The 13,938-nt window shown below is 34.7% G+C and overlaps 1 protein-coding gene across 8 annotated transcripts in view; it reads left to right on the top strand.

The window, feature by feature from the left end:
- Positions 1-13,938, top strand: part of PARG (poly(ADP-ribose) glycohydrolase) — a 137,657-nt gene that overhangs the window by 15,368 nt on the left and 108,351 nt on the right. For all 8 annotated transcript variants that reach the window (XM_064594944.1, XM_064594946.1, XM_054508278.2 and 5 more), the window contains one exon: positions 3,393-3,467. In XM_064594944.1, the coding sequence (XP_064451014.1) occupies positions 3,393-3,467 (75 nt within the window). The remainder of the gene's footprint in view (positions 1-3,392; positions 3,468-13,938) is intronic.

The raw sequence follows: 13,938 nt of genomic DNA, 5'->3' as shown, positions 1-13,938 counted from the left end.
TAGGTCCGACGGCCTTATAAGCAGGATTATTTAAATTTTTCATGTTTTTTTCTTTAAGCATAAACACAGAATAATCATAGTGTTCTAAATTACCTTGTCTGCTCACCTCTTTAGCAATTCCTTAGTGCACCAGTGATTACTTTAAGAAGGGGTAATTGCTTTACTCTGAATTTCCCTTTCTTGTTTATTTTATGGTAGATTCAACAGAACAGAGTAATTCATCGAGATTTTCTTCTATCTGCTTATGGTAATTGTTTCTTTTGCTGAAAGAACACTGTGGGGGGGGAACATTAAGTCCCTCTTACTGAGTATAATAATCTTTTTACTGCTTTTATTTGATATTGAGTTAAGTGGGATTAGAAAGGTTAAAAGTTTAAAAAAGGAATAGTGTCGGGCGCCTGGGTGGCTCAGTTGGTTAAGCGACTGCCTTCGGCTCAGGTCATGATCCTGGAGTCCTGGGATCGAGTCCGCATTGGGCTCCCTGCTCAGCAGGGAGTCTGCTTCTCCCTCTGACCCTCCCCCTTCTCATGCTCGCTCTATCTCATTCTCTCTCTCAAATAAATAAATAAAATCTTAAAAAAATAAATAAATAAAAATAAAAAAAATAAAAAAGGAATAGTGTCTTCAAAAGTCAATTTACACAGTAATATTTCTATAATTGATGTGTCTGATAATTTGCAAAGAATGGACTTCTTTGTGCTTTAACTAATTGTGCATATCATGAATTATGAATTAAAGGAAATCTCAGTAGTTGATAGCTAAGAATACAGAACAGCATCTGGTTTTTCTAATGATAGGAGACCTTGTGGTAGATTACTTTTGAGACTTGAAGACTAAAGTAAAAGTAGATATTAGTTAGGAATTAATACTAATTATAAAATCCCATTAAAGAATTAAGAGTATAGGTGGCGCCTGGGTGGCTCAGTTGTTGGGCGTCTGCCTTCGGCGTGGGTCGTGATCCCAGGGTCCTGGGGTTGAGCCCCGCATCGGGCTCCCTGCTCGGCGGGAGGCCTGCTTCTCCCTCTCGCTCTCCCCCTGCTTGTGTTCCCTCTCTTGCTTTGTCTCTCTCTGTCAAAAAAAAAATAAAATCTTAAAAAAAAAAAAAAAGAATTAAGAGTGTAAAAGTTAGAATGTAAAATGTTTTTCCTTACCAACTTTGAGGAATACTTTACATGTAAGAAAATGCATGCTTTTCAAGTATGTAATTTCATAATTTTTGACATTTGCATATACCCATGAAACCCCCTCTACAATCAAGGTACAGAACATTTCTGTCACCTTCAAAGATTCCTCTTATTCCTGTAGTTGATTCCTCTTTCTGCTCTGTTCCCAGGCAACTACTGATTTGCTTTTCTCTTTTTCTTTTTTTTTTTTAACTATAGATTAGTTTACATTTTACATGAATGGAATCACATAGTATGTATGCTAGTGTGTCTGGCTTCTTTCACTCAGAATGAACATTTTCGAGATTCATCCATGTTGTTGAGCGTATCAGCAGTTTGTTGGAGTGTATGCATTGTTTGTCTTTTTACCTGTTGATAGACATTGCTGTTTAATACTTTGTATGAGGTTCTGAAATCAGATAACAGTAATTAGAAAAAAATCCTTAAAATCTTTTCTTAATGGAAAATTTTGCATGTGGCTGTAAGAAAAATAAACTCCTTTTGCCATATTATCTTATGATTGATGTTTTGAAGGAAATTAGATATCTCCTGATTCCAAGTAAATATATATTGTTGGTTTACTTTTTAATCTAGGTGCTTGGTGTTTGTTTATATGGCATGAAGTATTTTTCAGGCAGCTGAGTATTAATTTTTGGCAGAGTATTAATTTTTAAAAACTTAGTCAAGTAATCTAACTGATTTTTCAACTTACATACACCTTCAGTAAAAAAATTGGAGATGTATATTATAAATATAAATAGTTGCTTATAAATTCAATGTGTATTACTTTAGTAATATATACATTATAAAATATAACCAAAATAGAAATTTAAAAGGATGAGATAAAATATAATTATAAATACGATTGACCCTTGAACAACACAGGTTTGAACTGCACCAGTTTCCTGTGCAGATTTTTTTGGATAATACAGTACTGTAAATGTATTTTCCTTATAATTTTATTAATATTTTCTTTTCTGCAGCTTACTTGATTGTAAGAATGCAGTATATAATACATGTAACATACAAAATATGTGTTAATTGACTATGTTATCAGGCTCTGGCCAACGGTGGGCTATTAGTAGGTAAGTTTTTGGAGGGAGTCAAAAGTTACATGCAGATTTTCAATTCTTGTGTTGTACCTGGATCAACCATAATAGTTCTTTCTGCATAACTAATGGATTGTCTTATGCACACCCCACTCTGGTATTAAATAAAATTCATCTGAGTAAATTTTAAAGATCCTACTGGCCTTATTCAATGATTTATGAATCAGGCAGGGCCTTATCTAGCAGATGGAAAGGCACTCTAAGATGCTGTACAAAATGAAAGACTTATAGGCAGAAGGGACTGGAAGCAAGTAAGTTGTACTAGGAAAAAGATTGGTTGTGGCAGTCATTTTCCTTTAGGGGATGGAGAGTTCTATCATGAACTATCTAGTGCTGACCAGGTGATTCCTCATTGACTGGTTTAAGATTCCATTTGTGGGAGAGGCTGAAACTGTAATTAAGTCTCTGGAGAAGTACGGTTTAGCATAATTGACTCCTTTTGGGGCCTGTTTTGTTTTTATCACCGTTAACCAAGAATAAAGTACTGCCTAGTCAGTTAGATGTCACACCAGTAGATGGCGTGCTATTTTCACTTTTCTCTCTACATAAATATATAGTTTATATGAACTGATGGGGAAAGATAACCATTTATATGTAGCTTATAAAAACAGCTGATAATAAAGGAAAAAAGACCATTTTATGCCTTAGAGCAATGTTTCTCAATCTTTTTTTCATTATTGCCATCTCTCCCGGGAAGCCTTTTTAGACATTTTTCCCTAATTTACTCTTCTCATGAAATTTTAATACTGCAAATACACTGTATATTTGCATGTATAGTGTGAATCTATTGGTAGCCAACAGTCATTATGATATTTAATTTTTTTTTATCTCCAAGATCCAATTTTTGTCCATTGAGTGTATCACCTCTGTTTATAATGCAAGAGTTGGAGTTATGATTTTTTTCCTATTGCTTGACCTGTCTAATCTCATTTTTCTTAAGTGAATAAGAAATTAGTGTGTATTCTGTTTGTTCATAGCTACTGATATGGAGTAGCTAATGGTAGGAGGAAGCTTAATGCTGATTAAGAAGTTTACTGGAAGTAGTTCATAAAGGAGAAAGGGTATTCATAGATAATTTACTTGACTATATCATGAGGTTTTGTTTATGCTTTTTCCATAGGATGCTATCCTGAAATACAATGTGGCATATTCTAAGAAATGGGACTTTACAGCTTTGGTTGATTTCTGGGATAAGGTAAAAGTATGCTTATTTTTTTAACTTATGAAAATACGTGTTTACAAATTTTGAGAAAATACCCATAAATCTGTCACAATAACATAATTATTGTCCTTTATTTTTGTGAGAAATATTACCTGTTATATTTATGTTTTAGGAACTAATTTTGAATTTTGCTTTAATCTCTCATAATGCCCTGTTAAGTTTTTGTACCATCATCAACATTATTAATGGCTATATGATATTTCATGACTAGAAACATCTAGGTTGCATCCAGTTTTTCTCTGTTCTTATTTCTACTCTAGTAACATGTTTATGTATATACGTGTATGTATATGTATACACACACATATATGTGCATATATGCATATATGTTTTCCCAAATTCAATATTGTGTCTTTGATTCCCAGAAATTAGATGGATAGGTCAAAGAGCACAAAATATAGTCTGGAGTTTATGCTCTAGAATCATTTTCCATAGGAAATTGTAGTAATTTAGTATACCATTTTAATGGGTAAGAATACTGGTTTCATAGTTGTGTTAGAAGAATAAAAGCAAGGCAAAGAGGGAGTGCCACAAGATAAATTTAAAAATTGCATGAAAAAAAATTGCGTGGAGGGGTGCCTAGGTGGCTCCGTTGGTTAAGCCTCCGACTCTTGGTTTCAACTCAGATCATGGTCTCGGGATCCTGAGACCGAGCCCTGCCTTGGGCTTCATGCTCAGTGTGGTGTCTGCTTGTCCCTCTCCCTCTACTCCTCCCCCCACGCTCTCTCTCTTGAATAAATAAATAAAAGCTTAAAAAAATAATAAATAAAATTTGCATGGAAATTCAAAGAAAGGTGACATCTCATTTGGAAAGTGTAATTAATACATAAAGCACCCTGTACAGTATCTTCTGCAGAGTATAAGGGCTTATTATATTTGCTAAATTTGTTGCCTAAGAAAGTGTTCCTATAAGACATTCAAGCCTCTTGGAAAAGCAAATTTTGGTTAGGATAAAGTAATTTTCTAGCAACTATAGTGGTATCATTGTGAGAATGAGAGCTCTAAAACAGGTAATTTTACAAATAAAACGTGAGGTTTATAATATAAATTTGAAATTAACTTGCTTTTAAAGTTTGAGATCATTTTTCTCCTGGGTATATCCTCTATCTACCACATATTTTCACAGACCAAAAGAAATGTGTTCAGCTACTTTTGAGGAAAGGAAGAAAAAGGAAATTGCATTTATTGAAGACATATGTACGAAAAGGAATATAATATTGAATTTAATCCTCAAACACTTTTTTTTTTAAGATTTTATTTATTTGACACAGAGAGAGAGATAGTGAGAGAGAGAGCACAAGCAGGGAGAGTGGCAGGCAGGCAGAGAGAGAGGGAGAAGGAAAAGCAGGCTCTGCTGAGCAAGGAGCCCAATGCGGGGCTTGATCCCAGGACCCTGGGATCATGACCTGAGCCAAAGGCAGCCGCTTAGCCGACTGAGCCACCCAGGTGCCCCAATCCTCAAACTTTTGTGAAGGGTAGATAGCACAATTTAGAGAGGAAGGTAGATTTAGAGAGAGCTTAAGTAACTTGCTCAACATTACACAAATATTGAATGAGTTCACCAATGAAGTATTAGGAGATCTAGATTTGAGTTCAATTCAGTTCAAGTACAAAATAGGTGACCAGTAACCATTCATTGAATATGTGAAGGACTCTTAGACTTTAAATTCCAAATTCCACGTTCTTTTTTTTTTTTTTTTAAAGTGGGCTCCACCTCCAGTGTGGAGCTCAATGCAGGGCTTGAACTTACAACCCTGTGATCAAGACCTGAGCTCAGATCAAGAGTCGGACTTAAAGCCTGTGTTCTTTTTATTGTAATGATGTTTATCCCTTAAGAACACTGAACACCCTTATATATAAGCCACTGTTTTATTAAAGATACAGAATTGATTGACAGTCTTACCAGAAAGCAGGGAGCCCTGAACATGTCCATAGATGACTGTAATAATTAGTCAGAGTGGAAGAAATGGTTTAATAGAGTCTAGTGGGTCCTGGAAGGGGATCATGGGGCAGATATTATAGAGGACATAGTATTTGGGTGGTTGAGTGTAAAAGGTGTAGAGGAGAAATAGTTAAAGGAAATATGCAAATAGCCTGTTAAATGCACTGACTTCTTTCACTTAGCACAATGTTACAAGGTTCATCTGTGTTGTAGCATATGTTAATACTTTATACCTTTTTATTGCTGAATAATAATCCATTGTATGAGTATGCCACATATTGTTTATCCATTCATCAGTTGATGGCTATTTGGGTTGTTTCCACTTTTTGGCTATTACTATTAGTGTTGCTGTGAACATTCCTGTATAGGTTTTTGTGTGGGCCTATTTTTTCACTCCCTTGAATATATACCTAGGAATTGCTAGGTTATGTGGTAACTTGTTATTTTATATTTTAAGGAACTGTCAAAACTATTTATCAAAGTGGCTGCCTTATTTTACAGTCCTACCAGCATTGCAAAAGGATTCCAGTTTCTCCACATTCTTGCTTGTTAATGTGTGTCCTTTTGATTTTAGCCATTCTAGTTGGTGTGAAGAAGTATCATTGTGGTTTGATTTGCATTTCTCTAATGACTAATGATGTTGAACATCTTTTCACATGGCTTTTGACCATTTCTGTATCTTCTTTTGAGAAATATCCATTCAAATCCTTTGCCCTTTAAAACATTTTTTTTTTTTTACTGAGTTGTGAGTGTCCTTTAAGTCATAAGTTCCTTATCATATATATGATTTGTAGATATTTTATCCTATTTTATAGGTTGTCTTTTCATTTTCTTAGTGGTATCCTTTGAAGCACAAAATTTTTTAATTTTGATAAATTCTAATTTATTTTTTTCTTTTGTTTCTATTTTTGTTGTCATATCTAAGAAGCTAATGTGAGGTCAGAAAGATTTACTCTTTTGTTTGTTTCTAAGAATTTTATGGTTTTAGCTCTTATACCATGATCCATTTTATGTTAATTTACGTATATGGTATGAATTAGGGGCCCACTTTTATTGTTTTGCAGCTGAGTATCCATTTTGTGTTAATTTTCATATACTGTGCAAGGTAGATATCTGATTTCATTATTTTGTAGTGGCTATCTGGTTGTCTCCAAACCATTTGTTGAAAAGACTCTTCTATCCCTATTGACTTTTCTTGGCATTTTTTCAAAAACCATTTGACCATAAAAATTTATCTGGCCTCCTCAGTTCTGTTCTATTGATTAGATGTCTGTTTTTATGCCACTATCACACAGTCTTGATTACTAAACTTTGAAGTAAGTTTTAAACTGGGAAGCGTGAATCCTCCAACTTTGTTCTTTTTCTAGTTTATCTTGGCCGTTGTGGATCTTTTGCATTTCCATGTGAATTTTAGGGTCAGCTTATTAATTTCTTCAAGGAGTTAGTTGTGGAGGGTAATTTTTATAATCATATTAATAGAACCCAAACCAATTTTGTATTTTGAGATAGGACCAGTAATTTCAGAGTTCCTTTATCAAGCTTTTGATCCATATGATGCTCAGTGGCAGGCATAAAGTAATAGAAGGCTATGTCTGTATCAGAATATCCTTGAATCTATATATCTCTTACTCTTACAGAGATATAATTTTTCATGTAAAGTTGACCAAACTGATACCATCTTTGTCACTTAAATTGTAATTTATACATGGTCTATTTGCATTTTGTAATTTTCTGGGTTTGAATTGGATACAGTTGTTAATTTTGGTAAAAAGTAATGTTAAATTTGACACTTGACAATGGCAGTAAAATTGGTTAAAATACCTCTGTCACCTTGCTATGAGGTAAAGTAGTCATTTTTTCTCTCTCTTCTTAATGAAACTACTCAGACAGGACCTTGTTTCCCTTTTATCAGGTGACCTTGCCCAGAAGGGTAATATATAGCAAGTTTTGGTGTGCTTAGTATAGACCATAAATATGAGGTGATTACCAAGGTGCTGATGATAGTTTTATAGTTCTTTAGAGAGAGGAGGCATTGCATTTTTGACCTTCTGATTTTTATTTACTTTGTAAACATACAGATGGTTGGAGGAGTCCCTATAACTGTACCAAATACTCATTTCTTATTTTCTTCAAGTCTTTGCACTTATATGTAGTATTTTATAGTTATATCTAGATATAAAAGTATATTTAAGATGTTTTAGGTTATATTATAAAATTGTGTTACATAGCTTTATCATCTTTAATCTTAATGCTTATATAATATTCCATCAAACTGATAGATCATTTGCTCAGCTATTCCAGTGTTAGAGATTTAAGGACATCTGTTTGTATAAAGCATATCTAGAGATTCAGGGGTGTTTTTCCCTGTGACTCTTTGCTATTCCATTGTCATCAGTGTACTTAACAGAAGTCCTTGGGTGTTTAAAACAGTTGTGTGTTTTTCTGTCCATCAGATCTCCAAGGATATTAATATAGATCTTTACTACATCACAGCCTACAAGGATAACATTGCCCAGGCTTGTAGTAGTTAAAGACATATGTGTTAGTGGGATTGGAGGAGGAAAAGAGATCTTTAGTACAAGGGAAACAATTGTTTAGCTAGATTTTAAATTATAAATGAATTATATTTGCTTTGCATTATCTATGTCCACATTTTAGAGTAGGAGTACTTTAAAAAGTGTTCTTAAATGTTGCTTATTAGCAGTATTTGGAAATTGTTTACTTAAATGTCACGTTGAACTCTGCATGCCTTGCTTTGCTAAGAAAAAAATGAAGTTTAAGTTTAACATCATATCAACTTAATATTTTAACTGCAGAAGTTAAGTTTATTTTGGGACTGTTAAAATTTATTAAAATTTATCTCCTTAAAACCTTGCTTTGGAGCGCCTAGGTGGCTCAGTCGCTTAAGCGTCTGCCTTCAGCTCGGGTCATGATCCCGGGGTCCTGGGATCGAGCCCCACATCAGGCTCCCTGCTCGGCAGGAAGTTTGCTTCTCCCTCTCCCACTCCTCCTGCTTGTGTTCCCTCTCTCGCTGTCTCTCTCTCTCTGTCAAATAAATAAATAAAAATTAAAAAAAACAACAACCTTGCTTTGGCTAATTCTGTGTGTATTAGATTTTGTAACGAAACCTTCAGAACAGGAGGTGTTAATATCCACAGTCATTTAGTGTCATTCCATGGTATAGTTTTATCTATACACTAGTATCTAGTGCAAGAAGTAAGAAACCCAGAATCCTGTTAATCCTGCTTTGTGAGCATAATTAATTTGAGGTGAAAGGGAGTTTTTACTTTTGCCAGAACCCAGCAAAGATCACAGAGATCTGTTATTTTGTAATTTATACTTAAATATTTAGATGCTAGTGAGTTGAAATGGCTGTTATTTAGTGTTTTTGCGTCTTGAGTGCTAATATTGGTCTTCCTCATTGTCAGATGTTGGAAGTGCTAGGAACAAATAGTCTGTGTTTTATGGCCCTCCTGTGTGGTGTTCCACAAAATTAAATTCAGGCACTTCTATAATTTGTATTCTAAATGGATTGTTATTACTCGCATTTTTTTCACAGGAAAGTTTTACAAAATGTCCTATATATTTAAAAAGGTCCTCTATTAATGCATTTTAGAGATGTTTTAAATAGTTCCATATTACAACACATGTGGCACTATTTCTTTTCCTTCTCAGTGAGTTAACTTTGTAATTCACATGCCACATTAAAGCTCCTGTGGTATAATGTGGAGAGATTACTTCTGTTTCTGTGATCCTGGCTTCTGTGTCTGGACTTGGGTGGTAGTAAAAAATGGATGTTTGCTTTATAAATATTCATTAGACTATACGTATGTATTTTGTGTACATTTTGAATATATACTTCACAATAAATGTGAATGTTAATTTATTCAGTATAAAGAAGTTCAAATTCTAAAACTGACTTATGTAGCAAACTTTTTCAGCAAATGGATTAGTTGTTGAAAGGAAACCTAAAGTTTTTAGTGACTATTTTATTTTCATTTCCATGTTTAGTTTTATGTCTGGAATAGAAAAGATAAGAATGACTAGGCCTCTTATTTCCTTGCTTCTGTTGGCTTATAAAGGCTGCCATAAATAACAAAATGGGGGGTTTTTATTATTTTTATTATTATTACATCTGTGACTGCTAAAAGAGAGTGAGAGATAGGAGTACAGGAATGAAGAATTTACAAATAAAAAATGGAAAAACACTTTAAAGTAGAAAGGTTTTGTTACTGTGATTAGACTAGTAATATATTCCTCTTTGAAAGCCACAGGTTTTTGTTGTTGTTGTTGTTGTTTTTTAGTAAATACAGCATGAAGTCTATACCTCATACATATGCAATAAATTCTTTATTACAACTCAGAGACTGTGCATCTTTTACTTTTGTTGTAGTTATTAAAATACTGTATATGTGTTATCCTATCAGCTGGTATCCTATGACTTGTCAGGGAAAGGCTGGGTGTAAAGCCTTTTTCCCCATAAATGAGGGTGTATAAATCCATCAGTAATGAACTAGCATTTTTTAATGTGCTACTTAACTTTAAAAGGTAAATGGGAGTCATATTGAGTTTTGAAGGATGCAAACTAAGTGGAGCAAATTATGCCTTTTCCTTCAGAGTTCTTCATAAATAATTAAATTTAAAGACAATTACATCAGAATGTATTGTCTCCAAAATTGAGGGATATACTGTTATACCTGTGTTTAACTAAAATAGTATTTTGAACTCATGTGAACACTACATTAAAATTATAATTATTGGGAACTTTAAAAATGATAATTATTGACATAACAGAAAAAATATAAGCTTGTATTAAAATAGATTATAGAAAAAGTTCATCTTACATGTATAATGTTATGACTGGAAGAAATTGTGATTAAAAAGTTAAAGTATGTTAAAATTATTAGGCAAAAATCATAGCATAAATCATTTCTCATTAAATAGCCTAAAACATAATAGTAGCATGTTTATGTATCACTTAAATATCAATACATTTGTGTATAAGTGGTATCTTGTGGACTCCCTGGCTTTCTGGGGCATGACATACTATTAAGGGCAGCCTATCTAATAATAACTATGTCAGATGTGCTTAGTATTTTTTTCTCTGTTAAAAATTTTAGAACAAAAATATTAGAGGATTTTTTCTTTTTTCTCTCTCCACAGTGCCGCCCCCCCACCCCCATCTCTATAAACATATCATGGAACATTAGTGTTTTCTAGAGTAGTTTGGGAAATGGTGATATAAGGCAACAGGTTGTTGTAATCACTCTTTCAAATCAGAGTAATTTTCCTTAACCAATAACCAGTAAAGATTGCAGCCACAATAGCCTTTTTTTTTTTTTTTTTGGTAATGCAGAAGTAAGCTTCTGAATGTATATAAACACATTACTCGTTAGCTTCCAATTCTAAATGCAATTCTTCATAGCTAATCTGTTTTCTGGATCTTTCTTCTAAGCTTAAAAGATTTAAAGTGTCCTTGTTATATTTGTCACAAAGAGCCTGTAGCAAATTCCTAATCAAATGAAAGCAGCCTTGAATGTTTCATAAGACTACAGCTAATGTCTTTATTTCTCTAGCTTTCAAACCTCTGATTTGGAGTTCAGTGGAAATTTAGCCTTTTTGGACTTCTTCCCCTGGTGACTCACAGTCTCTACAAACAATAAGGTCTGCATTGCTTTACAGCTTTTGACTTAATTTAATTCATGAGAAATGTAGGAGCCAAAAGAGAGCTAATCATAGTCACTAAAATATTAAATTTTAGACTCATATATGAAATATGGACTTTCCCCCTAGTTTGGTTAAGGTATGCTTTTGGATCAAAGCATATGTTGAGAGTATCAGATTCATGATTTATTTTATTATTATTATTTTTTTATCTTTTATTTTATTTTATTTTTTAATTTATTCATGAGAGACAGAGAGAGAGACAGGGGCAGAGGGAGAAGCAGGCTCCCCGCGGAGCAGGGATCCCGATGCGGGACTCGATCCCAGGACCCCGGGATCATGACCCGAGCCGAAAGCAGACGCTTAACCGACTGAGCCACCCAGGCGTCCCTCATGATTTATTTTAAATGGCACATATTCCATAGGACTGATTGCTCCAGTTGGAACTAGGCACCTTGCTTTATAAACTTGTTGAGTTATTATGGATGATCAGTCTTAGTTGAGCCCTCCATGCACTGGGTCATTGATGAAGTTAGTGTTATTTTGTGTTTGTGAAACACTGTCTGTGTTGTATTTATGTGTGTAGAGGACAAGGAGGATGGAAAGTATAGATACCCAAAAGTGAAAATCCATTCAGTGGAATTTCTTCTTTATTCCAATAAGGAAATAAAGCTAGTACATTAGTGTCCTATGACTCCAACCTTAATCATTTGGTTCAAATAGCTATGGAAGCCATTACTTTTAAATGTTGCTGTGGCATTGATTTTATTATCCAGAAATTTACTCTGTTAGAGTGGTGATTATAATTCTGTGTTTTAATCTTTTTCATGATTTATATTTCTATCAACTAGTTTGAAGTGTTTTTTGTTTTGTTTTTATTCAGTTGACCGTAATGCCTTTATTTATAATTCCTGCTAATTAATTTACATATACTCTTCTTATGCTCCTACTATGTTTCTTTTAGGTAAGCTGCTAACACTTTTATTTACATGTAAGATCCCATATTTAGCAACCAGAAAGATTTTGTGGTATATAATATCTGAAGATAAAAGGAAATAAAAACAGAATGTAAATCTGTTTTTCAAATTTATAAACTGTTTCAATGTGTGGTCTGTAACAACAATGCGGTAAACTTGGTAATGAAGGCTAAATGGGTCCATTGTCCTCTTGATGCAGGGAGTACTTCATTAGTGCCAGTGTAGCATCGTAGCTGCATCTAATGAGGACTGAGCTAATAATCTTTTCCATATTTTACTGTTGGTACTATTTGTGAAAGGTACATACCCATAACTTATTGCTATGGCAATGACAGGTAATGATTAACTGCACGAGGCATTCAGGTTCTAAACTGTCTGAGCAATTATTCTTTATAGTGTTAAAGAATTTTTTAGTAAGCTTAGTGGCATAGTACCTTGTTGCCTCAGATGCTCTTTGAATACTTGAAAAGCACTGTAAAAAGACACTTTCTGCAACAAGAACTATTTCCAGCATAGTGAAATATAGAATATTTTCAAATGAAGTCCCAAGGGATGCTGTTGGTACAATCCAGCTCAGAGGTAAACAAGGTGGTTTAGTCCATTCAGACTGCTAGTAACAGACTACAATAGACTGGGTGGCTTATAAGCAACAGAAATTTATTTCTCATAGTTCTGGAGGCTCTCAAGTCCTAGATCTGTAACAGACTAGAATAGACTGGGTGGCTTATAAGCAACAGAAATTTATTTCTCATAGTTCTGGAGGCTCTCAAGTCCTAGATCAAAGTGTTGGCAGATTTGGTGTTTGGTGAGACTGTGCTTCCTGATTCGTAGATGGCTGTCTTCTTGCTATGTCCTCACAAAGCAGAAGGAGCAAGGGAGCTCTCTAAGGTCTCTTTTATAAAGGCACTGATCCCATTCAAGATGTCTTCACCCTCATGACTTGAATAACCTCCCTAAATTTCCACATCCAAATACCATCACATTGCAGGAATAGGTTTCAACATATGAATTTAGGGAAGACACAGGCATTCAGTCTGTAGCACAAAGGCATCTTCCATTGGGAGTGGAATATTAAAAGTGCTTACATCCCAGCTCACTGGTTGAGCAGCAAATACTCAACCTCTTTCCCCATAGTTGACATCTGTCTTCCTTTATAATCCTTTCCTTCTAGCCGACAGCTTAGATAGCTTAAGTTGCAGACTTTCAGCTTCAGTTCACTTGCAAACCTTTACCCATTCTGGGCTTAGCCCTATTTCCTCCCAAACTTAACCCTTTCTCCAAGGTCCCCTGTGTACTTGATCTCCTTGGTGTTTGCTGTAATATCCTGTTTGGTTATCTGTGGTAGCGACGGTGGCAGTCCTTGTATTTGGGAGCTTTACTATGTACTAAGTATGGTGTGAGTGGTATGTTTTATCTCATTTAATTATCACAGCTACCCCATTAGGTAAACACCATTAACATTTCCATTTTACAAATAAAGAACTGAAAACCAAGGCTTAGGGAGTTTAAGTAACTTGCTCAAGTGATAAAGCCAGGATTTCAACCCAGGAGCCCCTCACTCCAATTTCAGCTCTTAACTACTATAGTTGGTTGTGGTAGCTCTCATTCAAGAGTGATTCTGCTTCCCAGGGGACACTTGGCAATACCGGGAGACATTTTTGGTTCTCACAACTGGGAGGGGGGTGCCCTCCCCAGTGTCCATCACCCAGTCACCCCATCCCTCCCACCCCACCCCCCACTCCAACAACACTCAGTTTGTTTCCTGCGATTAAGAATTCCTCATATCAGTGAGATCATATGATACATGTCTTTCTCTGTTTGACTTATTTCACTCAACATAATACCCTCCAGTTCCATCCAC

This window comes from Mirounga angustirostris, unplaced genomic scaffold (genome assembly GCF_029215605.1).
Source record: "Mirounga angustirostris isolate CCGP_5_RB_7025 unplaced genomic scaffold, mMirAng1.0.hap1 SCAF_6, whole genome shotgun sequence".
NCBI classification, from domain to species: domain Eukaryota; kingdom Metazoa; phylum Chordata; class Mammalia; order Carnivora; family Phocidae; genus Mirounga; species Mirounga angustirostris.
This window is presented reverse-complemented; position numbering and strand designations above follow the sequence as displayed.